The sequence below is a fragment of the Ranitomeya imitator genome, chromosome 2, assembly GCF_032444005.1.
Source record: "Ranitomeya imitator isolate aRanImi1 chromosome 2, aRanImi1.pri, whole genome shotgun sequence".
Taxonomy (NCBI): domain Eukaryota; kingdom Metazoa; phylum Chordata; class Amphibia; order Anura; family Dendrobatidae; genus Ranitomeya; species Ranitomeya imitator.
In genome coordinates this window covers 556,247,606-556,273,152 of record NC_091283.1, presented here as the reverse complement: position 1 = coordinate 556,273,152, position 25,547 = coordinate 556,247,606, and the positions used below count along the sequence as shown (strand labels likewise).

At 45.8% G+C, this 25,547-nt stretch overlaps 1 protein-coding gene across 9 annotated transcripts in view; it reads left to right on the top strand.

The window, feature by feature from the left end:
* The first annotated feature begins 370 nt into the window (after positions 1-370).
* RBM39 (RNA binding motif protein 39) overlaps positions 371-25,547 on the top strand; it is a 52,070-nt gene continuing 26,893 nt past the window's right edge. Inside the window, exons 1-10 of one of the 9 annotated variants that reach the window (XM_069752000.1) lie at positions 371-470; positions 586-668; positions 10,194-10,254; positions 10,470-10,542; positions 11,399-11,551; positions 11,914-11,963; positions 15,241-15,435; positions 21,726-21,791; positions 24,050-24,100; positions 24,856-24,973. In XM_069752000.1, coding sequence (XP_069608101.1) covers positions 21,751-21,791; positions 24,050-24,100; positions 24,856-24,973 — 210 coding nt within the window. In that variant the 5' untranslated portion in view covers positions 371-470; positions 586-668; positions 10,194-10,254; ... (3 more) ...; positions 15,241-15,435; positions 21,726-21,750. Of the gene's footprint in view, positions 669-10,193; positions 10,255-10,469; positions 10,636-11,398; positions 11,964-15,240; positions 15,436-21,725; positions 21,792-24,049; positions 24,101-24,855; positions 24,974-25,547 lie in introns of all 9 variants that reach the window. The other 8 variants (XM_069752004.1, XM_069752006.1, XM_069752001.1 and 5 more) reach the window with 8 other exon arrangements.

Below are 25,547 nucleotides of genomic sequence, written 5' to 3'. Positions count from 1 at the left end.
AATGAAGGCAGCACTCCAACAGAAAAAATAAGTGTGGTTTATTGGCCCATGTGCAACGTTTCAGTCCAGGATGTGGACCTTTCTCAAGGCTTGAGAAAGGTCCACATCCTGGACTCGCTCATGGGCCAATAAACCACATTTATTTTTTCTGTTGGAGTGCTGCTTTCATTTTTCTGGATAATATACACGAGTGCAGCTGGGTCGCACACAGCGAACATTTCCCCAACTGGACGTGTCGGAGCCGCCGCGGCCACATGCTGCTGCCGGTTTCCTCAGACAGAGGCGGGCGCAGTCTCTCAGACAACCGGTGACGAGCAGGAGTGCTGGTAGCCACGCCTCTCAGTGATCGTCACGCTGCCCCTGGTTCGTTGTGTTGGAAACCCCGTGCTGTGTAAGGAGACTGCTGGCGGCCGCCATTTCGGGGAGTCGCAGGTTTGCCATTACACGGCCGTGATCTTCCCGCCTTGCAGGTCCCGTTATAGCGTTGCGGTCCCGGCTGCGATCTCCTTCTTTGTCCTCCTGTTTCTCCTCTCCATCCTGTGTACACGCGTTGTTCGCCAGTAACGACGCCCTGTTCTCTTGTAGATTCGACGCCATTTCTTTCTCGGCACAAACAAGGCCGAGGCCTAGTATCGATCAGCCCTAAGAGCATCCGGGGCTCTCCTCAGGTAAGTCCGCACGCCTGTCCTCACCCGGCCCCAGGTAGCTCAGACTTGTCGTGTACCGTCTGTGTGAGGCGTCAGCTGGGTCGCCCGTACGTTATATGAAGGGAACGGCCGCGGCCTCCGGTGATAACGTGCTGAGGGGGTCGCCAGCTCCTGTAACGTGCTGAGGGGGTCGCCGACTCCTGTACCGTGCTGAGGGGGTCGCCGACTCCTGTACCGTGCTGAGGGGGTCGCCGACTCCTGTACCGTGCTGAGGGGGTCGCCGACTCTTGTACCGTGCTGAGGGGGTCGCCGACTCCTGTACCGTGCTGAGGGGGTCGCCGACTCCTGTACCGTGCTGAGGGGGTCGCCGACTCCTGTACCGTGCTGAGGGGGTCGCCGACTCTTGTACCGTGCTGAGGGGGTCGCCGACTCCTGTACCGTGCTGAGGGGGTCGCCGACTCTTGTACCGTGCTGAGGGGGTCGCCGACTCCTGTACCGTGCTGAGGGGGTCGCCGACTCCTGTACCGTGCTATGGAGGTTGCCGGCCTCTCTGGTGAGGTTGTGCGTTAGGTGGCGGTCGTCGGCCTCTCTGGTGAGGCTGTGCGCTAGGTGGCTGTCGCCGGCCTCTCTGGTGAGGTTGTGCGTTAGGTGGCGGTCGTCGGCCTCTGGTGAGGCTGCGCGCCAGGTGGCGGTCGTCGGCCTCTCTGGTGAGGCTGCGCGCTAGGTGGCGGTCGTCGGCCTCTCTGGTGAGGCTGCGCGCTAGGTGGCTGTCGCCGGCCTCTCTGGTGAGGTTGCGCGTTAGGTGGCGGTCGTCGGCCTCTGGTGAGGCTGCGCGCTAGGTGGCGGTCGTCGGCCTCTCTGGTGAGGCTGCGCGCTAGGTGGCGGTCGTCGGCCTCTCTGGTGAGGCTGCGTGCTAGGTGGCTGTTGCCGGCCTCTCTGGTGAGGCTGCGCGCTAGGTGGCGGTCGTCGGCCTCTCTGGTGAGGCTGCGCGCTAGGTGGCGGTCGTCGGCCTCTCTGGTGAGGCTGCGCGCTAGGTGGCGGTCGACGGCCTCTCTGGTGAGGCTAAGCGGTAGGTGGCGGTCGCCGGCCTCTCTGGTGAGGCTGCACGCTAGGTGGCCATCAGGTGGGCTTGGAGTTGGCATTAAATTTGTCAGACAGCTGTTGGGGTTATCTGTTGCTCATGTAAGGGTCTCGCAGTATCTGGCATGGTGACTTCAGAACTGGAGATGAGCACCCAGAGGAGTCTGACATTGGCTGACCGGGCCTCTCTGACCTTTCTGGCGCCTGCGCACTGCAGTACTTTCCTCTGCCCTCAACAGGGCAGACAAAGTACGCCTGCGCCGGAGCCGCGGCGTGAAGACCAGAAGAGGACGTCATGGAATGAAGATGGGAGGCGCCGGAGCGGACCTGAGACGCCCATCACAGCGGGACCGCCCCTGGGTGAGTATAATCTAACGTCTTTTTCTCCTCTTTCAAGTAACATCGGCGGCTTATCTACAGCATTACAGAATGCTGTAGATAAGCCCCTGATGACGGTGAGCTTACCTCACCATCGATTTTGGGGGTGACAGGTTCCCTTTAACATTAGATCTTTTTACTATTGAGGCTGCATAGGCAGCATCAATAGTAAAAAATTTGGTCACACAGGGTTAATAGCAGCGTTAATGGAGTGCGTTACACCGCGGCATAACGCGGTCCATTAGCACTGCCATTAACCCTGTGTGAGCGCTGACTGGAGGGGAGTACAGAGCGGGCACTGTCTGCGGGGAGGAAGGAGCCGCCATGTTGCCGCCGGACTTCGCCCGTCGCTGATTGGTCGTGGGCGGTTTGCCACGACCAATCAGCGACTTAGTTTCCATGACAGACAGAGGCTGCGACCAATGAATATCCGTGACATACAGACAGAAGGACAGACAGAAAGACGGAAGTGACCCTTAAGGTACCGTCACATTTAGCGACGCTGCAGCGATCTAGACAACGATGCCGATTGCTGCTGTGTGGTCGCTGGAGAGCTGTCACACAGACAGCTCTCCAGCGACCAACGATGCTGAAGTCCCCGGGTAACCAGGGTAAACATCGGGTTACTAAGCGCAGGGCCGCGCTTAGTAACCCGATGTTTACCCTGGTTACCAGTGTAAATGTAAAAAAAAAAAAAAAAACACTACATACTTACATTCCGGTGTCTGTCCCCCGGCGTTCTGCTTCCCTGACGTCGCCGCTGTGTTTTACGGCCGGCGCTCAGTCAGTGCAGGGAAGCAGAACGCCGGGGGACGCGACAGACACTGGAATGTAAGTATGTAGTGTTTTTTTTTTTTTTTACATTTACACTGGTAACCAGGGTAAACATCGGGTTACTAAGCGCGGCCCTGCGCTTAGTAACCCGATGTTTACCCTGGTTACCAGTGAAGACATCGCTGAATCGGTGTCACACACGCCGATTCAGCGATGTCTGCGGGAGATCCAGCGACGAAATAAAGTTCTGGCCTTTCTGCTCCGACCAGCGATCTCACAGCAGGATCCAGATCGCTGCTGCGTGTCAAACACAACGATATCGCTATCCAGGACGCTGCAACGTCACGGATCGCTAGCGATATCATTGTTAAGTTGTTCAATGTGAAGGTACCTTTAGACAATTATATAGTAGATAATACCTTCTGTCAGAATGTAGTGCAGCTGTGAGCACTTCACTTCAGGAGCTCTCCTAATCTGTAGGGTTATCTGTGTACTGTCTGTTTTTTCTAGTAGTATTCAGCAAAACTGGTTATGTTGCTGTTGACTATTATGCAATTTGTAAGTGTCTGTAAGGGTATGTTCACATGTAGCTTCTTTGTAGTGTTTTTTTTTTTCCCCATAAAATAAGCAGCGTATTGGCAGGAAAAATGCTGCATACATTACTTTTTTTTTTTTTTTTTTTTAAAGCCATTCTAAGTCACTTCCTCACTCTACCCCCTCTGGATGATGCAACATCCTCCTACGTTTAAAAAAAAAAAAAAAAAAAAATCTGGTAAACTTCTAACATTTTTTTTAACCCATACTAACCACCAATATGTCTTTACTAACCTCACATATTGGACAATCGCATCCCCGATTAGTGAAAATGCAGCAGCTATCGACTGTACACTATGGCTGGCACATTGCTATATCAGTATTGATTGGTTTTGGCACCAACCATGGCTTTTTAACCCCTTAGACGCTGCTGTCAATAGTGACTACGGCATCTTAATGGTTAAGAGGGTGGGCGGGGGGGTCCTTCCTTAGGCTGGATTCACATTGCGCTATGGCAGTCCGTTAGAGCAGGGGTCCCCAACTCCAGTCCTCAAGGCCCACCAACATGTCATGTTTTCAGGATTTCCTTAGTCTTGCCCAGGTAATAATTGCATCACCTGTGCAATGCAAAGGAAATCCTGAAAACATGACCTGTTGGTGGGCCTTGAGGACTGGAGTTGGGCACCCCTGCGTTAGAGGGACTACGTTACACCGCGGCATAACGCGGTGGTAACGTAGTCCTCTAACGCCGCCATAGACTCCAATGTCGGACGCATCGCTAGCGCACGCCCACAATGGGCGTGCGCTAGGGATGTGCCGTCATTGAGTGACGGACCCCGAGACGCGAGCTGCAGCGTTTCCGGGTCCGTCACTGCTAGTGCAGATAGAGCTAGCAGATGCTCCATCTGCGCTAGCGATGTGCCAAAGTCGGTACTTGCGTTACAACAGCCCGTTTAACGTATGTGTTAAATGGGCTGCTGTAACGCAGTGTGAACCTAGCCTTAATTACATCGGCAACCGGAGATCAATGGTTGTGGGGTCTTGGGCTATGTGCACACGTATTCTGGTCTACTGCGGATTTTTCAGCAGCAGATTTGATAAATCCGCAGTGGAAAACCGCTGCGGATTTACCGCGGTTTTTCTGCGGTTTTCACTGCGGTTTTACAACTGCGGTTTTCTAGAAGAAGTGACATGCTGCAGAATGTAAACCGCTGCGTTTCCGCAGCATGTGCACAGCGTTTTTGTTTCCTGTAGGTTTACAATGAACTGTAAACACATGGGAAACTGCTGCGGACCCGCAGCTCCGGAAACGCTGAGGATCCGCAGCAAAATCCGCATCGTGTGCACATACCCTTGATGTTTGCCATGGCAGCTCAAGGCCAATTAACAGCCTTAGTCTGTCAGCTATAGAAGCCTGTTCAGAACATAGGAACATTTAGGTGGTAAAAATAATTTTTCTTTTCTTTTGGCATGCCACTTTGTCTTAATTTCTGAAAAGCAACTGAATGATTAATAAACTACCTGACAGCAGTTTTGAATATGTGGGCATGATCACATGATTTACAAGAGCCAGCGCTATACATATCTTGTGCATGCGCGCGGCTTTTTTCCCTCACTGAGCCTGTGAAGCCGAATGTACGCGGTCAGCTTCAGAGAGGCGCACTTTGCATGATCGGCAGTGCAGAAGACTTCTATTCATGTGCAGCAGGGCTGTGGCGTCCGTATGCCAAACCCCCCACTCTTCAAGTTCCTTGAGTCCCAACTTTGCGACTCTTGACTAGAGATAAGCGAATACAGTCAGCTCCCTCCTTATTTGGCAAGCTATATCGATTACCGAATATGCTGCATCGGGAACCTGGCTAACTGGAGCGCTCCCGATAATCAGCTGTTCCGAGCTGCAGCTACATGTGTTGCAGCTGTGTGACAGTCAAAACACATGCATGGAGAGCCTGTTTGTTGGGCTGCCCATGCATGTTTGCTTGTCAAGTCAGCCGTGACACATGCAACTGAAGCACCAGACAACTGATTATCGGGAGCGCTCCGGTTAGCCAGATTCCCAATGCCGCTTATTCGGTAAGAATTTATTTGCTAATCTCTACTCTTGACTCCACAGCGCTGCGTACACTACTAAGCATGTACATAAAGTGCAGCACAGATTCATCTAGACTAAAAGCTTAGATCCTTAAATCAGGAACAGACATTTTATAGGACGTTTCATAATATTCCCAAAATCCTATGAAATAATTTACAACACATGCACTGAACTACTGCACCCAATTTATTACATATTTTCACAGTCTGTGCATATTGAACAGACTACACCAAATAGACTCTTACTCCACAGGCCTGAATTGCGCAGTTTACCTCTCCGAAGTCGGAACGCGTACACCTGGCTTCAGAGGCTCAATGATGTGCTGGTACTAAGCTATGTGAAAGTGCGAGATTTGTATAGCTCTGACTGACGCCGCCTGTTGTAAGTAATGTTATCACTTACACAGGGAATTTAGATGGGTAGACACAACTGCTGGTGGTTCTGGGGGCATGGGGGACCTGACAGGTTTTCTTTAAGAAAAGAGTACAACTGCCACAGACATGAATTTAGTAAATATGACATAACAAAAGCAGCCAAAAATCTAAGTTTCCACTATAAAAGACCTGACTTTCTAGCAAAAGTCAGGTCCAAACTTCTGGGATTCTCTCATGCGGAGCGTGATCTCGCATCCCTCTGGGGCCCCCTCCATTGCAAAAGCAATTGTGTTATCGCAGTATCTCGCTCTTTGAACTAAGTAAAGGTACTGTCACACATAACTATATCGTTAACGATATCGTTACTTTTTGTGACGTAGCAACGATATCGTTAACAAAATCGTTATGCGTGACAGCGACTAACGATCAGGCCCCGTTGGTCGCTGGGGAATGATCAGGACTTTATTTCGTCGCTGGATCACCCGCTGACATCGCTGAATCGGTGTGTGTGACGCCGATTCAGCGATGTCTTCACTGGTATCCAGGGTAAACATCGGGTTACTAATCGCAGGGCCGCGCTTAGTAACAAGATGTTTACCCTGGTTATCATTGTTAAAGTAAAAAAAAAACACTACATACTTACATTCCTGTCACGTCCTTCAGCGTCAGCTTCCCTGCGTCCCCCAGTGTCAGCGCCGGCCGGCCGTAAAGCAGAGCACAGCGGTGACGTCACCGCTCTGCTTTCCGGCCAGCGCTTACACAGTGCAGGGAAGCTGACGCTGGGGGACGCGACAGGAATGTAAGTATGTAGTGTGTTTTTTTTTTTTTTTTTACTTTTACAATGGTAACCAGGGTAAACATCGGGTTACTAAGCGCGGCCCTGCGCTTAGTAACCCGATGTTTACCCTGGTTACACGGGGACTTCGGCATCGTTGGTCTCTGGAGATCTGTCTGTGTGACAGCTCTCCAGCGACCACACAACGACTTACTAACGATCACGGCCAGGTCGTATCGCTGGTCGTGATCGTTGGTAAATTGTTAAGTGTAACGGTACCTTAAGTGACCAGTTTCCAATCTGTACAGATCTGAAATTGCTTGGGCTAAAGAACACAAGGAATGGACATTAGACACTACCGTGTCTTTGTGTGACGCAGAAAAGGTGAACGGATGGACTCTACGTGCCTGGAGATGCTAAAGCCCACCTTTGTGTTCTTTAGCCCAAACAAGTCTCTTCTGCTTGTTGCCTGTCCTTAGCAGTGGTTTCCTAGCAGCTATTTTACCATGAAGGCATGCTTTACAAAGTCTCCTCTTAACAGTTGTTGTAGAGATGTGTCTGTTGCTAGAACTCTGTGTGGCATTGACCTGGTCTCTAATCTGAGCTGCTGTTAACCTGCGATTTCTGAGGCTGGTGACTCGGATAACCTTATCCTCAGAAGCAGAGGTGACTCTTGGTCTTCCTTTCCTGGGACAGTCCCCATGTGAGCCAGTTTCTTTGTAGCGCTTGATGGTTTTTGCAACTGCACTTGGGGACACTTTCAAAGTTTTCCCAATTTTTCGGACTTACTGACCTTCATTTCTTAAAGTAATGATGGCCACTCGTTTTTCTTTACTTAGCTGCTTTTTTTCTTGCCATAATACAAATTCTAACAGTCTGTTAAGTAGGACTATCAGCTGTGTATCCACCAGACTTCTGCTCAACCCAACTGATGGTCCCAACCCCATTTATAAGGCAAGACATTCCACTTATTAAACCTGACAGGGCACACCTGTGAAGTGAAAACCATTCCCGATGAGTAGCTCTTGAAGCTCATCAAGAGAATGCCAAGAGTGTGCAAAGCAGTCATCAAAGCAAAAGGTGGCTACTTTGAAGAACCTAGAATATAAGACATAATTTCAGTTGTTTCACACTTTAAGTATATAATTCCACATGTGTTAATTCATAGTTTTGATGCCTTCAGTGTGAATTTACAATTTTCATGGTCATGAAAATACAGAAAAATCTTTAAATGAGGTGTCCAAACTTTTGGTCTGTACTGTATGTGCTTGTGGTCACGTGACCACTCTCTCACGCCAATACTGGAGAATCTTTGCTGCGAGCGATGTGTGCATTCTCAAGTCTCCAGTCACTGTGAGTGACTGCAGACTTTCATGATAATCCTGTACAACCGTTTTAATTAGGCAGCATGGAAATAAGTTTGCGACTGACTTGCCTTTATCTGCTGTTATTTTCCTGTTTTGAGAGCTTTTCTTTCATGGTGTGAAGTTGATATCTTGGCTATTATCACCTGCCCAGAGCTTGGCCAATTGTGGGCAGTAGTTACATTCCAGGAGATGGGTTAACTCCTATCATCCCAGTCTCTCTAGCCAATTGATTTTAATACAGCCATTAGCTGCTCACTAGTGATGAGCAAACATGCTCGTATAAGGTGTTATCTGAGCACAATCGAGTCCTAATCGAGTATCTTTGTCATGCACGGAAAAAATACTCTAGTTACCATAGCTGCTTGTCTCGTGGTTGTCAAGCATTTTTTTTTTCCCCCGAGCATTCCGCAAATACTCTATTAGGACATGGGCGTGCTCGCTGGGTAAGAAATAAACTAAAGTTACAGAGCCTTCAGATTTACCAAGCTCTTTATCCTCAGTAATGGAGAAACAGACTGGCCATCTAAAGGTATTGCTGGTCTTATTTTTGAAAAAACTACATGCGCATATAAATAGTTTGGGGGGGAAGGTGGATGAAATCCTGTTGACAATTCTCTTTAAGTTGCTAAGCACGTAACCATGACACAACAGGAAATAATTTGAAAGCATAGTTACCACAGATTCTGCCGTCTCTGATGTATATGTAAACTTGCATATCTCCTGGTACTATACAATACCCTTGGACTTTGCTGGTGTTACACAAACGTCATCATTAAAATTGTTTATTTGTAATATCTTGAAGAATAATCTTAACATCCAACACTTGTCAGCGGAAGTATCCTGTAACGATTGAATTGCAGAACTTTTGTAAGATAAACTTAGCATTCACCTGTGGAGTAAATGGGCATGTATGTTGTCTTACAGGGAATCTGTCAGTTGGATCAACCCTTTTAAGCCATGTAAATGAGCTTTTAAGAACTAATAGGCCAGACAGATCTCACTGAGAATCTGCCTAGAGAGCTTTTATCTAGGGGTGAGAAAACATCGGCTTCCTCCTTATTTGGCAAGCTATGAACACAGCTCCTCGAGAATCTGCCCCAAGAACTTATTTTCCTATGAAAGGGGTCGTTATCAGTGTGAGACATGTAGATCAGAAGAGCAGACTGTCTATTACATGTCTCACACTGGTAAAAAGTAGAGATGTTCGAAAATCGTCGGCCCCCTCCTTATTCGGCAAGTTATAGCGCTTACCGAAAAAGCTGCAGGTGTCCGGGTTTCCACTGCAGCTTTTTCAGTAAGCGCTATAGCGTGCCAAATAAGGCTACTTTCACACTAGCGTCGGACTCGGCCCGTCGCAGTGCGTCGGGCCGAGGTTCCGACGCTAGCAGTGAATGCGCCGCACAATGGAGGCAGCGGATGCATTTTTCCTGGGCATCCGCTGCCCCATTGTAAGGTGCGGGGAGATGGGGCGGAGTTCCGGCCGCGCATGCGAGGTCGGAAAAAGCGGTCCGATGGCAGCAAAAAAACGTTACATGTAACGTTTTTTTACTCCCGGCGGTCCGCCACAACATGGCGCAACCGTTGCACGACGGTTGCGACGTGTGTCAATGCGTCGCTAATGTTAATCTATGGGGCAAAAACGCATCCTGCAAACAACTTTGCAGGATGCGTTTGTTCCCATAAACGACGCATTGCGACGTATTGCAAAAAACGCTAGTGTGAAAGTAGCCTAAGGAGGGAGCCGACAATTTTCGAACATCTCTACTTTTTACCAGTGCGAGACATGTAATAGACAGTCTGCTCTTCTGATCTACATGTCTCACACTGGTAGCGCCCCCTTTCATAGGAAAACATACCCTTTAATGACTCCCCTTCTAAAATGTTAAAATTTATCAGATATAATTGCTTCCAGCAAAGACTTCTACAAATGCCAGCAATCCACATGCAATCTTCCTGAGTTTAAAACATTTCTATAGTTATCCATTCTAAAACGCTTGACTTTCCTTACAGGAAAGTACATCTTTGTACCGTGTTAGCCAGTAGATGTAAAAATATATAGAAGTGAGAGTCCTCAGTGGTTGATACCTTTTAATGCTAACTGAAATCACTTTCCATAATCTTTGAAATTGCTCAGAAGCAGAAATTACAAAGACTTTTAACTTTTCTTTTCAGAGTGACCAAAATGGCTGATGACTTTGATATAGAAGCTATGCTTGAAGCACCCTACCGGAAGGTGAGAAAGATCTGTCACATGTTTTTATTTTTCAAGCTTAGTTAATTTTTGAAACTGCTGCAAAAAATGTTAAACTAACACCCCTGGAGCTCGTGACTTATCCCTTGGAGATGTTACATAACTTGAAAAGTAAATATTTACTGTTGATGTGATGATTTTGTGCAGTAGTTTGACTTCAGCGTGATAAATAAATGCCCATCTATCTCTTTTTGTAGACTTGCCTAACGATATATCACCTCTACTCCCATGAATTCACCTTTGATTCCAGTGTGAACTGTCAATCATAAGGTAGTAATTGAGTGACGTATCGCTGTACCGTGGTCCCCTAGGTAAAAAGACTTGCCTATGAACTGCTGAGCTTCGGTTTGGCTTAGCAACAAGGTGAATAGAGTGGTTTGGGGAAAGAAGTGGGGTTCCAAGAATATCCTCTTTCACCAGCCAAGATCAGGACCGTTCAAGCAGATTTTACACTGCACGTTTTACTATATTTTGTAAATATATATATATTTTTAATTTTATATATATTTTTTTTTTTTGTTGAAAGTGGGGAAATAACTGGTGGGAAGTTTCCAGCCGTACAGTAAATAAACCTGACCAGATTCTTGAATTTCCCACTAAAGCATTTTTTTCCCCCTCTTTTATCCCTTTTTTTGTGAAATTACTTGGCTATTATGCTGATCTGTACTTGAGGTTCAGCAAAGTTTTGTAGTATTGTAACACAGACTTCGTGTATTGTGTATTTTGTTTCTGTGTTGCCTTAATGCAAATTTCCATTTTGGAAATGTAAAATCTCCCTATCCTCACAATGTCTAGGGAATTAACCAGTAATTTGCATGCAAAAGCATAGAAAGGCTCAGTATGACTGAGACCTCGTTGTAGGCATTTGAAATATTCAAGTTTGAACTTGGATTGTGGTTCATTTACCACATAATTTCTCTACTCTTGTTTATGTGTTGAGTTATCTCTTCATAATAAAGATACTGGTCATAGTGTAAAGGCTTCCTGAGCCTTAATTAAACTGGATATTTCCATGTTACTAGGAATGGAAGTAGGAAAATGTTTAGGTTTGACAGGTACATATTTGATGATTTTTTTTCTTGGGAGTCGACGTTACTAAAGCAGTGTGAATCCCTGTTTGCTTCAGGGCGAAATGTGTGACAGAGGTGGCATCAAGCTCTTACAGTCCCAACCCACGAACGAAAATGGGCGAAGATCACAGGAATGGCATCGATCAAAGGAATTGGATAGTGGTTGCTGCTAGCGTGGCCACTTTGGGCTTAGGCAAACGATAGCCTTGGTACTGACCAGAAGGACCACAGCACCTAACCAATGTTTAAATCAATACAATTTTCCACATGTAGGCAAAACTACAGCATTTTACAGTCACAGGATGCTCTACGACATGAACTGTTTAAGTACAGACAAATAAACCAAATTGCACTAGTTAATTTTAGCGTTTATAGATTTGACATTGTAGTGGAACTCTTTCACAAGTTCCCATGTATATATATATATTTTTTTTTTTAGCCTTACACACACATTTTAGTGATTTAGTCATTAAATTTTTGTTTATTCTCTCATTCCAATCCCCTTTACCCTTTGCCCACTTGAATTATTTCCTCTTCGCCCTCATGATGTTCTTCTATCAACCCTGCTTAGGACGAGAACAAACTGAACAGTGCAAATGGACATGAAGAGCGTAGCAAGAAGTAGGTGTCACTGTATATTCTAATATACTCTGTATCGTGCTATTGTTCATGTGTTTCCAATAACTTGCTTGTCTCTTATTGACAGTATATATAGTACACAACTTCTTGTTGGAAATTGCAAATTATTATATAAAAGTGTGTGACTTACCAGACTTGCATTATCTGCTCTAAAATCTTGTGATGAAAAATAATTCATAGTTAACAACCAGAAAAAAATACCTGCATTTGTTACATGTATAGGCAATTTATGTGGTAGGCACTGCTGCTCAGCGAGCTCCATACGTGGTGGGTGTAGGCTGATACTATCCTACAGCTTCTTTGATCACAATATTTAAAGAGTAAGCATCATTTTTATTAGTTGAATCAATGGTACATATGAAAATAAGCAACTTTGTAATACAATTTATAGGAGAAATCTGCTTTCTCTATCAGGACTGATCTTTCATTTTCAAAATTCTCAGTACACAGCTAAAATCTATTCAGTGAAGAGCTACTTTCCCATTACTGAGATGGATGACAGGTGCTACTGATAAGATTCTAGATAGAAGTCCGCGGAAGGAGGAGAAAAAAGGCAAAGCTCCTCCCTATCATCTGCATAGAATCTTATCAGTAGCAGCTGCCATCTCCATTTCAGTACTGAGAAAGTCTTGAATTCAGAATTTTAACAATGCTCAGTCTTTGTGGAGGAAGTAATTCCCTGATATTACAGAGTTGCTTATTTTCATGTGTACTAGTGATTTATGAAAAAAATAAAATGACTTATTGTTTAACATCTTACAAACTACCCATCAAAAAATCACCTTTTTTTTCTAAATATTTCTTTTGTTAAAGGTATTTGCATACCATGGGAAGGGCATGCAAATGGTATGCAGTTTGCCTACTTTCTGCTGAAAGCTGCCATCAGTCAGTTGGAATAAAAGTTTCCAGCATGCAAAGCAGGCCTATATAGATCACTTCTGTGCTGCAGAGCTATCGTAGAGCTCATTTTCAGTTCTGTAGCATCATGTGTGCCCTGCTGTCGGGACCATAGTTTTACTTTTTAGTTTTCACTGCCGCTCAGCAACTCTTCACTGTTCATGGCGGTCTTTCTTCTTTCTGTTCTAATCAGTGTTTTCACATCGATAAGCAGTATTATTGTGATGGATGTTAAAGTGATGCCAAGTAGCAGAGAAAACTCCTCTAATAAAGTAAATCTATGGCCCGACAGCAGCACGCACATTTATCAGTCACTTGATATCACTGAACTATCCTCTCGGCACCAAGTGGTGATGATCTCTCAAACTTGCTGTTTAATGAGGAGAGAATGTGGTGGGATGATGAACATGCTGGTGTTGGGACATAGTTATTTCATTACAAGCGTTCTCATTGCTGCTCCACAGCATTTCTGTTCATGCATGTCACTGATTTGAGAACAAGCTTATTGACTCCTTACCGACATCCGCTGCATATGTACAACACAAATCAATAGCCGGTATATGGAGTGGGCTCACAGGGTGAGCTTGCACCATACTCTGCAGATAATGGCTGTGTTACAACATTTGTGCTAATATATTGCGACTTTTGGCATTTATTCACCAGTTGTGCCAGAACAGGCAGGAGGGTTTGTGAATACGCCTGCTCATCAAACAAATCATAAGTTACACTGCTAAAATATCATTAACTTCAGCCTTGCATGGCAGTAGTGCATACTGAGTATCAAACGCTCCTGATCCATTAAAGGGGTTGTGCCACCATAAAGAATACATTAAAGGTGGCAATAAATGGTTTTGTAATTCAGTTATTAAAAATTATGCTCCACTCAAAAAAAACAAACACACACAAAAAAAAACAACTTTCATCTACTGAAGTATGCTACCTGGCGTTATTCCATTCCATCCTCTCAGTGGCTGAGCATTAGCAGTTCTTGTCGTCAGGAGTTCCCACCCCCAGTGTGCATTACTCATATTGCTGTAATAGCACGGAAGCATGTCAGTGATATTCTTAATTGTTTTAAATGGACCATATTTTATAACTGTAAATTACAAAACCATTTATTTACAAGTTTTCTGTTTAGTTAAATGTATTTTATGGTGGCATAATCCCTTTAAAGGGAACCTGTCACCCCAAAAATCGACGATGAGCTAAACCCACCAGCATCAGGGGCTTATCTACAGCATTCTGTAATGCTGTAGATAAGCCCCCGATGTATTCTGAAAGATGAGAAAAAGAGGTTAGACTATACTCACCCAGGGGCGGTCCAGCTGCGGTCCGGGTCCGGTGCCTCCCATCTTCTTACAATGACGTTCTCTTCTGGCCTTCACGCTGCGGCTTCGGAATGCTGTTGATAAGCCCCTGATGCTGGTGGGCTTAGCTCATTGTCGATTTTGGGGGGTGACAGGTTCCCTTTAAGCAGTGCATGCCATTAATTCAGTTCAGTGTGCTCCAGCAAGTGCTTCATCACTTGTTGCACTACCCCAGTATTAATGAATTGCCACAGTTATCCCCAACAAGCAGTGTGTTTCTTTTTTTTTTTTCTCTCCAGCCTCTGCATGTGCTTTAGAAAGGTGCGGTGGATGGCAGCATACTTTCTTTAAAAAAAATTAAACCAGTATCTAAAAGCCCTTGTTTATGCAAAGCTCAGCATCTAATTTAGTGTTTCTCAACTCCAGTCCTCAAGACCTCACAACAGGTCATGTTTTCAGGATTTCCTTAGTATTGCATAGGCGATGGAATTAATTCTTGAGCAGGTGATGAAATTATCACCTGTGCAATACTAAAAACACTGATCTAAGTAAACACATAAATATATAACTTTTTTTTCTTTCCTTATGTTTGTGTTGATGGGTATTCTTCAAATCCTGTGACCGTATCAGCTAATCAGTTACCCGTAAGGTGGGACCTACTATGTTTTGACCAATCACCAAGTTGGACTGCCCACTAGATTCCTAAGTACAGGATGAGAAGGAATTGTTTTGCAAAATTGCAAGTTTTGTAGGAAAAGCTTTAATCATTCTGCTAGCCCCTGTATACCACGCTGTACACAAATTGGACTATGTTAAATGCACAGGATTTGTCAAAATACGGTAACTCAAATTTGCTGAAAACTGATGGTTATCTCATCATAGATCTTGGCACATCATTAGGACATGTCACCAATGTCTGATTGGCCTGGGGGCTGAGAACATCCTAATGTCTGTCAATTTTTTTTTGTTTGTTTTTATCGCAATGGTAAATAAATAAAATATTAATAACATGTCTGAAATTGCGGCACCTTTTAAATTTTGTTTACTAATTTAAGGCGAAAGAAAAGTAAAAGCAGAAGTCGCAGCCGCGAAAGGAAGCGTAGCAAGAGCAAGGAGAAGAAACGCAGCAGGGAGCGTGAGAGGAAAAGAAGTAAAAGCAGAGAAAAGAAGCGTAGTCGCAGTAAAGAACGGAGGAGGAGTCGGTCAAGAAGCAGAGATCGGAGGTTCAGAGGCAGATATAGAAGTCCATAGTACGTATATATACCTGTGTAGTATGTCATAATCTCATTGAAGAAATTAACCTTAATGCCCTCTGCATCACTCTTCTAACATAGATTGATACTTGCTGGATACTGTTACCATGGATGAAGCTGCTGTAAGACTAATGTACCAGATATGGTCTGCTATCATGTTTATAGTGCACCTCCTCTAAAAATGGTTTTGGCAGCATTCTGTTTCTGTACTACGGAGCACCAACTCTTTCAACCCCCCCCCCCGTCCCCTTTCAGAAGTTAGGCCAATACAGGTGCACTTGTACTGCAGTCACTTGAAACTTCTTGAATGCAGGTGATCTGCATTTGAATTGCTACTTCTAAAACACATTGACCGACCCAGTGATGATTAATTTGTGTCATAGTAACATGGGTGAGTAGTAATGTATTTAATTAATGTTTTTAGGGGTCACATTGATATTTGTTGTGTATTTGACACTTGCATCTAAATAAGGCTCAATTAGTGGTGCTACCTACAAAGGCACTGGTTTATGAAACCATCCAAGAACTCATCACATGTTGGAGGCATAGCATATTTGTTGTCTATGCGTAGTGTTTTGCAGGTAATTGCCAGTCACTACAATGCCTTTTAAAGTATTCACGCATTGGATATTTAATCTTTCAAGTTTAGATTTCCCTTTTTTGCTTTGAGATTTACACTAAAGTGAACTCTGCATTAGTGTAAGAAATTCAGGCAGGTTATTTATGTGTGATTGCTTTCACTAGGTTAAAAAAAATAGAGCTGTGCAAACTATTTTAAAGATTGTGACTGCAGCACTAGCCAAATTGGCTTGGTAATTATCAGGCAATTAAATACAATTACAGACAAGTGTCGTAATTCTTTGCCAATTTTAGCAACTTTGAATTCATTTTTCCCCACTTTTCTTAATGCATGAATTAGCACAGTGGATGTTTCTCAATGTATAAAACTATTTTTCTTCATCGCTTCATTGGGGGACACAGGTAACCATCGGTGTATGCTGCTGTCGCTAAGAGGCTGACACTATGCAAAAAAAAGGAAAATAGCTCCTCCTCTGCAGTATACACCCACCAACAGGCAGGAAGTACCTCTGTTTAAGCTTAGTGTCTGTAGGAGGCGGACCTGGATCTGTTCGCAGCTAATCCTTTTTTCCTTACAGGTATTGTTGTGTTTTATTAACAATTTTCCTTGTATCTTTCAGAAACAGTTTCAGGGAAACGGTGTAATTTCTCACTCTGCCTTCCCATATTAGGCGGCTGAGCGAGCAGTGTGGTGTCACCCACATCGCAACTTTCAGGCCTGCTGGCAGGACTTTATCCCCTGTCACCTTCACGGGTGCTCCAGGGCTGATTCCGGTCGCCAGTCCTTGCCATTTCCCTCCTCACCCCTCTCCATGGAGAGGGCTGAGAGGAAGACGGTGGTCACCAGCGGTGGCCTCCCCTTGTAAGGGGTTGATGCCGTCTTCTGCACCGTCCGGAGACAGTGCGGGAAGGAGGATCCCGGTTTCCAGTGACCCTCACCCTTCCTGAGGGCTCCTGATGTGATCCTCGTCAGTGAAGAGGAATTCGGGACTCACCTTTTACAGGTATGTCCTTTTCTCTGTCCCTGGCAGTTACCCGCCTGCCTCACCGTTTACCCGCGGAACGCTGCACAGAACATGACGTCACTGAACAACAACGGCCATCTTTTCTTCAGCCTGTGCTTCGTTAATGCCCTCCGCATTAAGCGCACATATTTATTGTGCGCTTTTCTCCTTATCAAGGGGCCTCCTCCCCCCTACCCGGTGCATTCCTCTGGAGGCACAGTCAATGGAAGGGCCTCTACTCCCACCAGACACAGACTAGGACCTTCGTTTACCGGCCCTGCCACTGCGGGTGCCGAGACTGCGCATAATTCCATGTCCTTTGCTCAAAAGGCGTCCATCATTAACCTACTGGTTCTGGGGACACTGCAGCCTGAACGTTGACAGCCATCTCTATTATCAGGTAGGACCAGCTCAGACTGGTTATTTTCTCTCTTCACAAGGGCTTAGCTCTCCCAGCTGTACCCCTAGCCTATTACTTATGCCCTATCTCAGGGAGGCCCATTCCTGTCCCTATAATCCGCGATGCTTGTGCCATCCGTACAAGAGCAGTGGCATTCAGATAAACCCTCTAACACCTGGAATGAGAGCACTCTCCTCCTTCCAGAGTGGGCTGTTGCCAGGCCAGTCGTTCTCAGATCTGACCAAACTCTCACAATCCCTGGTCCAGGTCCTGGAGCGCCCTTCACATTTGTCTTCTGCCACCAGTGCTCCGAACACTTCTCACGGTGATTCGCAGGCACCTGACCGTGACCTTCACAGGGACAGATCGTGTACAAAGCAAAAGAACCGGCTGGTCCCTCTACTTTATCCTGGATGCATTCCTCATCCCATGCCCCTCCTCGGAGGCGGTTTTTGGGTCGGATATGGATTCCCAGTCTGAGTCCGATATGGACCAGACCTGAAAGATTCAAGATATGCTCAATAACCTCATCTTGGCAAAATACCATATTTCTGAACCTACGGGAGGATAAGGCTCCTGCTCACGAGCACTCCGTTACTTTCAAATGGGTAAAAAAAAAATTCCCAGAATTTTCCCTGATCAGGGAACTTGTCATAACTATGTCTAAACACTGGGAACGCTCTGAAAAGCGCCTCCCAGGTAGGAGGAAGCTACACATCCTCTACCCCTTTAGACCAGGCCTCCTTGATAAATGGGCAGAATCCCTAAGGTGGATCTGCCTGATTCTCGTCTGTCTTCCAAGACAGCCTTTTCTCTACTCATCAGTGCATCCATTAAGGATTTTACAGATAGACAGATTGAATCCTTGGTTAAGTCAGCCTTGGAGGCAGCTGGCGCCCCTCTCTCTCTCTCTGTACCACATTTGCCTACACCTAGATGTCAAATTCTATGTCTGTCGGGGCAAGAATACTTCGTCAAGATATTCTAGCGGCCGCTCCTCCGGATGGGAGGCCAGATCTGGCTGATCAGATTGCCCATGCCAGCAAATATCTCTTGTCCGCTCCCCTTTTGATGCAGCTGGTTGTTCCGTCACGACTACCGGCAGCATCGTTGCCATACGTCGCATTCTCTGGCCTCACTGAATTTGCCTTCCAAGTCTCTAGATCTTTTGGATCCAAGTTGGATCAATAGTTTCAGATGCCACTGGCTGGGAAAAACACCTTGCTTTTCTGGTCCAAACCTAATGTCCTTTAAATAGGAAAAGCTTGCTTCAACCTCGAGATAGATAGCGACTTCTGGCTACAATATCGACCGTTCTTCTCCCCCAGGAAGAAGTTTCCTTTTTTTTTTTTTTCGCCTGTCAAGACATATGTCGCAAGCCCCAGCAGTTCTTCAGGCAGTGTTTACCTGCCATTCACAGAAGTGATCGTACCCGTCCCCAGGAACGTACCGTTCTCGGCGTTCTATTCTATTCTTTCTTAGTCACGAAGAAAGGCGGTTTACCGGTCACGTTCGGTCCTGTCTTTTCAGGACGATGTAACTAAGTTCGGTAATCACTTTCATGGACTCGGGAGCATTTTCCTCGCATTCTTGTTTGTGTTTAGCTTCAGAGGCTCCTATGATGTGCAATCCAGGAGGGTCCTTATCAGTTCACGGCCCTCCCCTTCATCCTAGCCTCTGCTCCCAGACTATTTACGTCATGGCAGCGGTCAGGGTCATTCTTCTATCCAAGGGTTTTTTCATATTTCCCTTCTTAAACGATCTTCTGATCAATGAGCCGTCCTGCTGAGACTGCAACCAGAGTTTTCAGTTTACTCTACATATCCGGGTCCATCTCAGCTAGATTATAAACAGAGAAGTCCTCCCTCACCTTTGCTCAGTACTTGGTGTTTCTAGGTATGGGTTCGACATGACCCAAACCCGTCTCTTCCTTCCAAAGGAGAAGGTTTTTCATCCCTCTACCAGGGGTTTCTGTACTCTAAAGCGATCTGCTTCTCTTCTCCTATGGTCCTGCATAGGAGTTCTAGGGGAAATGGATTGTCGCCTCGGAAACCGTTCCTTTTGCCCAGTTCCATGCCCGCCCCCTTCAGCGGGCTCTCTGGTCGTCTCCACGGACAATCCTGTGCTTCTTCCTCTGAGTGAGGCAGTGTTTCATCTGGTGACGCAGTTGACATCAGTTCTATAAAGGAAGTTCCTCTTCCTCTCTTCTGGCAGGTTTCCACCAACAACGCCAGTCTCATCTTTTGCGGAGCCGTTTTTTCTTCGTCACACAGCGCAGAGCCACTGGAACGCCCATGAGACAATGCCGCGGCCGAGGTTTACATAAACCGTTAAGGCGGTACTTGCATCAAACAAGTGAAGTCAGAGTTAATAAGGATTCTGCGAGAGGCCGAGTGTAATGTTTCCGCCATATCAGCCATGCACATTCCGAGGGTGGGAAACCGGGCAATCAATTTTCTGAGCCATCTGGGTCTCGCTTCGGGCAGCCAATAGCGTCTTCATTCATATATGCTGAAATAAGGCTCTCCGGATGTTGTCCTCGTGGTGTCTTGGATAAACCACAAGGTTCCTTGGTTCGTAGCCAGATCCCGGGACCTGCTAGCCACCTGTTGCAATTCTGTAGTAATATCGTAGTCACAATTCCATCTGTTCTCTCCTTTTCTGTCTCTCCCCTCGGCCCGAGAGTTGTGAAAAGGATAAAGGAAGAAGGGATCCCTATATTCCGGTTATCTTCGGATTGGCCAAGAAAGGCCTGGTGAATATGTTCATAGACGCCCCTAGGAAGCTTCCAGGCCGTCCAAATCCTCTCTCTCAAGGTTCCCTCTTCCACCAGAGTTCAGTGTCTCTGTGTTTAACAGCATGGCCGTTGAGGCCATAGTCCTGGGGGAGGCTGGTTTTCCCCCGGCTGGTCATTCAGACCATAATTAAGACCGGGAAACCAGCTTTACTGCAAATACTGAAAGGCCTTCTTTTGGTGGAGTAAGGACAAGGGTCTGGTCCCCATGTCCGTTTTCCTTTCATTCTTGGTTTTCTTCAAGGAGTCGCCCCCCTGGCTCCTCCTTAATGTCCTCCAATAAATCCATGGGATTTTAATCTTGTCTTAGGCATGCCGCAGCGCGCCCCTGTTTTAGCCCATTCAACACATGACATTTCTCTTGGTTAAATTGTCCATCAGGAGACTTTCCAAGTGAGCGGCATTGTCCTGCCATTCCCCACTCCTGATCCTATATCAGGACAAGGTGGTTCTCGGGCCTGGCCCTTCCTTTCTTCCTAAGGTGGTTTTTTCCTTTCTCATTAACAAAGTCTTTGTCCTTCCTTCTGTGTCTCTCTAGTCCATCCCCTGGAGAAGTCCCTCTACAAGCTGGATTCCGTCACAGCTCTCCGAGTCTACCTTTCAAGGACTGCTCCCTTTCGTCAATCTGATTCCCTGCTCATCTCTGAAGGTTGCCTTAAAGGGCTCCTAGCTTCTAGTTTCTCTATTGCCGTGAGGCAGTCCGCTTCCAGGACAAATCGCCTCTTCCGACGGTGCAGGCTCCTCTGGGGCTGAATTCTCACTCCGCCCTGCGGTAGGGACCTCCTAGGCTGTTTGTCACCAGGATTTGGCTTTCCAGACTGTAAGGCCGCAACCTGGTCATATTTGCCCTCTTTTGTTAGTCTTTACAGGGTTGATACCATGCCTAGTCTGATGCAGGCCTGGGAAGGGAGGTGCTGAAGGTGGCGGTTTTGCACCGACCGACCTGAGCCCATTTATTCCTTGAATCTTCCTGTGTCCCACCCTAGGGACTGCTTTGGGATGTCCCATGGTTACCTGGTTCCCCCAGTGAAGCGATAAAAGAGGGATTTTTGGTACTCACCGTAAAATTTTTCTTGGAGCCTTCGTTGGGGGACACAGCACCCTCCCTAACTGTTTGTACCATTAATGTGCCTTTGTTGTTGCATTGGCACATATGTTGTACCATTATTGATTTATGTGTCTTCATGTTGGATTGGTACATATGTATGTTGTACCATTATTTGGTCTATGTGCCTCCGTTGTTGGATTGGTACATATGTTGAGTTTTGGTTGCTTCTCCTACTGCTTTAACACTGAGGTACTTCCTGCCTGTCGGTGGGTGTATACTGCAAAGGAGGAGCTATTTTCCTTTTTTTTGCATAGTGTCAGCCTCCTAGCGACAGCAGCATACATCCATGGTTACCTGTGTCCCCAATGAAGGCTCGAAGAAAGAGATTTTACGGTGAGAACCAAAATCCCTCTTTTTTTGTTTGCTTGTTTTGAAACTAATGTGATTTTAATCTGTTTATAGTTCTGGACCAAAATTTGGTAGTTCCATGCGTGGGAAAATGGGAGTACAGCACAACGTGAAGATAAGGTAAGCAAACTGCTTAATGTCTGGCTTTAAGGGTACCGTCACACAGTGCCATTTCGATCGCTACGACGATACGATTCGTGACGTTCCAGCGATATCATTACGATATCGCTGTGTCTGACACGCAGCAGCGATCAGGGATCCTGCTGAGAATCGTACGTCGTAGCAGATCGTTTGGAACTTTCTTTCGTCGCTGGATCTCCCGCTGTCATCGCTAGATCGGTGTGTGTGACACCGATCTAGCGATGCGATCTAGCGATGCGTTCGCTTGTAACCAGGGTAAACATCGGGTTACTAAGCGCAGGGCCGCGCTTAGTAACCCGATGTTTACCCTGGTTACAAGCGTAAACGTAAAAAAAAAAAACAGCACATACTTACATTCCGGTGTCCGTCAGGTCCCTTGCCGTCTGCTTCCCGCACTCACTGACTGCCGGCCGTAAAGTGAAAGCAGAGCACAGCGGTGACGTCACCGCTGTGCTGTGCTTTCACTTTACGGCCGGCAGTCAGTGAGTGCGGGAAGCAGACGGCAAGGGAAAGACACCGGAATGTAAGTATGTGCTGTTTGTTTTTTTTACGCTGGTAACCAGGGTAAACATCGGGTTACTAAGCGCGGTCCTGCGCTTAGTAACCCGATGGTTACCCGGGGACCTCGGCATCGTTGGTCGCTGGAGAGCTGTCTGTGTGACAGCTCCCTAGCGACCACACTACGATTTACCTACGATCACGGCCAGGTCGTATCGCTGGTCGTGATCGTAGGTAAATCGTATAGTGTGACGGTACCCTAAGAGTGCCTTTAGGGTACTTGCCTGCGATCAGCAATTGCTATGGGTTGAACGTTGTGTATTTATGCAATGTCAAACCTGCAGCGGCCAGATATGACAGCATAGTGGATGGGATTTCTAGAAATCCCATGTCAACTGTGTGCATCTGCGCCGGTGGATCACCCACGGAGACTGAGATGCAGCATGTCTTTCAGAACCGCAGCATGTCAATTTCTCTTGTGGAGATGCTAGTTTCCACAACAGGAATTAAATCAATAGAATGTATTGAATGTGGTAAGCACATTGAACACATGCAGATTTACCGGAGTTTGTAGAATGCTGCGTCCAAAGCGCTGCTACTTCCGGAAAGTGGGCACGTAGCCATACTCGAATAACCAATTGTCAGAATAAGCTGTTTGTGTGCCTAAGAAATAAGTTTCTGGCCTTTATTTGACTTGTGTTCTACATTTTTCACTAGTTTTCCCCTCTGTAGGCTCAGTTTTGCATTTGTCTCTGATCTGGTGGAGGGTCACTAGCTGCTATTTCTCTGGGCATGGTAGACATACTAAAGAACTGAGCAGTGTAGCTGTTAATCCTGTGCTGGGATATTGCTTGTAATATTGATTCTTATGAAGTCTATTGAAAGTATAGTGTCAGTTTACAGTGCAGTCAGCATCTTTTATAAAGTGATAGATTGCATATTCTAGTAGGCGATTTGATCAGGAGCACCACTGTGCAGGGAAAAAAAATAGGAGGATGCTTTGATGCAACTCCTTTATTCTCCTTATAATTGGTGATTCCAGAGATCTACCCCTTTCTGATCATAGGGATGTTTCCATTTTTTATACAATTTGCTTAATGCTGTTTCTCTGATTTTTGTGTTTTAAGGGGTTTGGGGTTTGAGAATTTCTGTTCTCTGGCTAGATTGTTTTCTAAAAACAGAACCAAAACAAAATTGTTCTCTAGTTACCCTCCCTGGTCCAGCATGGATTCTCCCGGTGTTTCATTCTCTGTCTGCAATATCTGTGAGCTCAGCAGCTCAGGCAAGAGCCGCTGAGCTCACTGATTTGACAGCAGCAGTATTAAAAAAACAAAACAAAAAAAAAACAGTTGTTTAGTTGTTCAATAGGCTTTCAACACTTTTGTTCTAAGTTGAGACAGCATCTGTACTTAGGATTAGCATGGAGCCAAGTTGGTGAGTTTAATGAAGTGTGGATGTCAATATTGTAATTATTTGTATATTTTATAACAGGGGTGTCAAACTGCATTCCTCGAGGGCTGCAAACAGGTCATGTTTTCAGGATTTCCTTGTACTGCACAGGTGATAATTTAATCACCAACTTATTATTTGTGTATGTGATTAAAATCACCTGTGCAGTACAAGGAAATCCTGAAAACATGACCTGTTTGCAGCCCTCGAGGAATGCAGTTTGACACCCCTGTTTTATAAGACACAAAGTGTACACTGTTAATGCTATTTATTTTTTATTTTTTTTAAAGGCGTCGTTCAAAGAGCAGAAGTCCACAGAAAAGAGAAAAAAGCCCTGTAAGGTATGAAACTTTTGTGCTTCAAATTCCTTCTGATTTGGTGAGTTGTTTCGCAGAAACCATAAGAAAGCCTGTGGGACCCATATTAAAGTGAACCTGTCACCCCCAAAATCGAAGGTGAGCTAAGCCCACCGGCATCAGGGGCTTATCTACAGCATTCTGGAATGCTGTAGATAAGCCCCCGATGTATCCCGAAAGATGAGAAAAAGGAGTTAGAATATACTCCCCCAGGGGCGGTCTGGTTCGACGGGCGTCGCAGTCCTGTCTGGGGCCCTCCCATCTTCATATGATAACGTCCGCTTGTCTTCACGCTGCGGGTCCGGCGTACTTTGCCCTGTTAAGGGCAGAGCAAAGTACTGCAGTGCGCAGGCGCCGGGAAAGGTCAGAGAGGCCCAGCGCCTGTGCACTGCAGTACTTTGCTTTGCCCTCAACAGGGCAAAGTACTCCTGCACCGGAGCCGCAGCATGAAGACAAGCAGACGTTATATGAAGATGGGAGGCGCCGGACCGCGACAGGTGCCCAGGTGAGTATAATGGTTAATGTCAAGGTGCAAGTCCAGTGCTGTCCAGACACGTGCCACCATATTCTCAAATATGGACTCCACTGTTTTAGTGATGCCTTGTTTCAGATCAATTAAAATGTGCACCATTGTATTTGAATCTCCCTGTGTTATACTAGGCTATACAACTGTAAAATAAAACTGTCTGTCATACTAACTGATTAATATTTTCTCCCTTTTCGACAACTTTCTTTTTCAGAGGTCCAATTGATAATTTGTCACCAGAAGAAAGAGATGCCCGCACTGTGTTTTGTATGCAACTGGCAGCAAGGATCCGCCCAAGAGACTTAGAAGAATTTTTCTCAACGGTTGGCAAGGTAAGCACTATCTTCCTTAACCTCTTTCTGACATCGGACGTAATTGTATGCTGATGTCGGACTTCTTCCCTTTGATGTGGGCTCTGGCGCTGAGCCCACATTTCTCCCGACACATGTCAGCTGTTTTTTTGTTTTTTTTTAAATTCATTTATTAAACAACAAAATTAAGACATACATGGTTGGCATATATTCAGATCAGAACATACACAGTCAACCTAATATCTATGAAGAAAACAATAAAAGTAGCACAAGATATTACAGTATGTCTAAAGTTGTTACCTAAGACTTAAAACAATCCTATTGCCATAACAATTTCCATCTCATTAATAATTCAGTATTAGAACGTAGTGCGAGCCGATGCAAAGTCCATCTTAAACTCTATCAAATTGGAGCAAGGCCATTACCCATGTGATGACATAGTGAGGTACGACGAGTTCCATACCTCCCAAATTTTATTAAATTTCCCTAAGCAGCCCCGATTCTGGTATAAAGTTCGTTTATAAGGTATGACTGAGTTTACCAACTTCACCCAAGCTCTGAGAGATGGATGTGTGTTGTCCATCCAGCGCAGGGC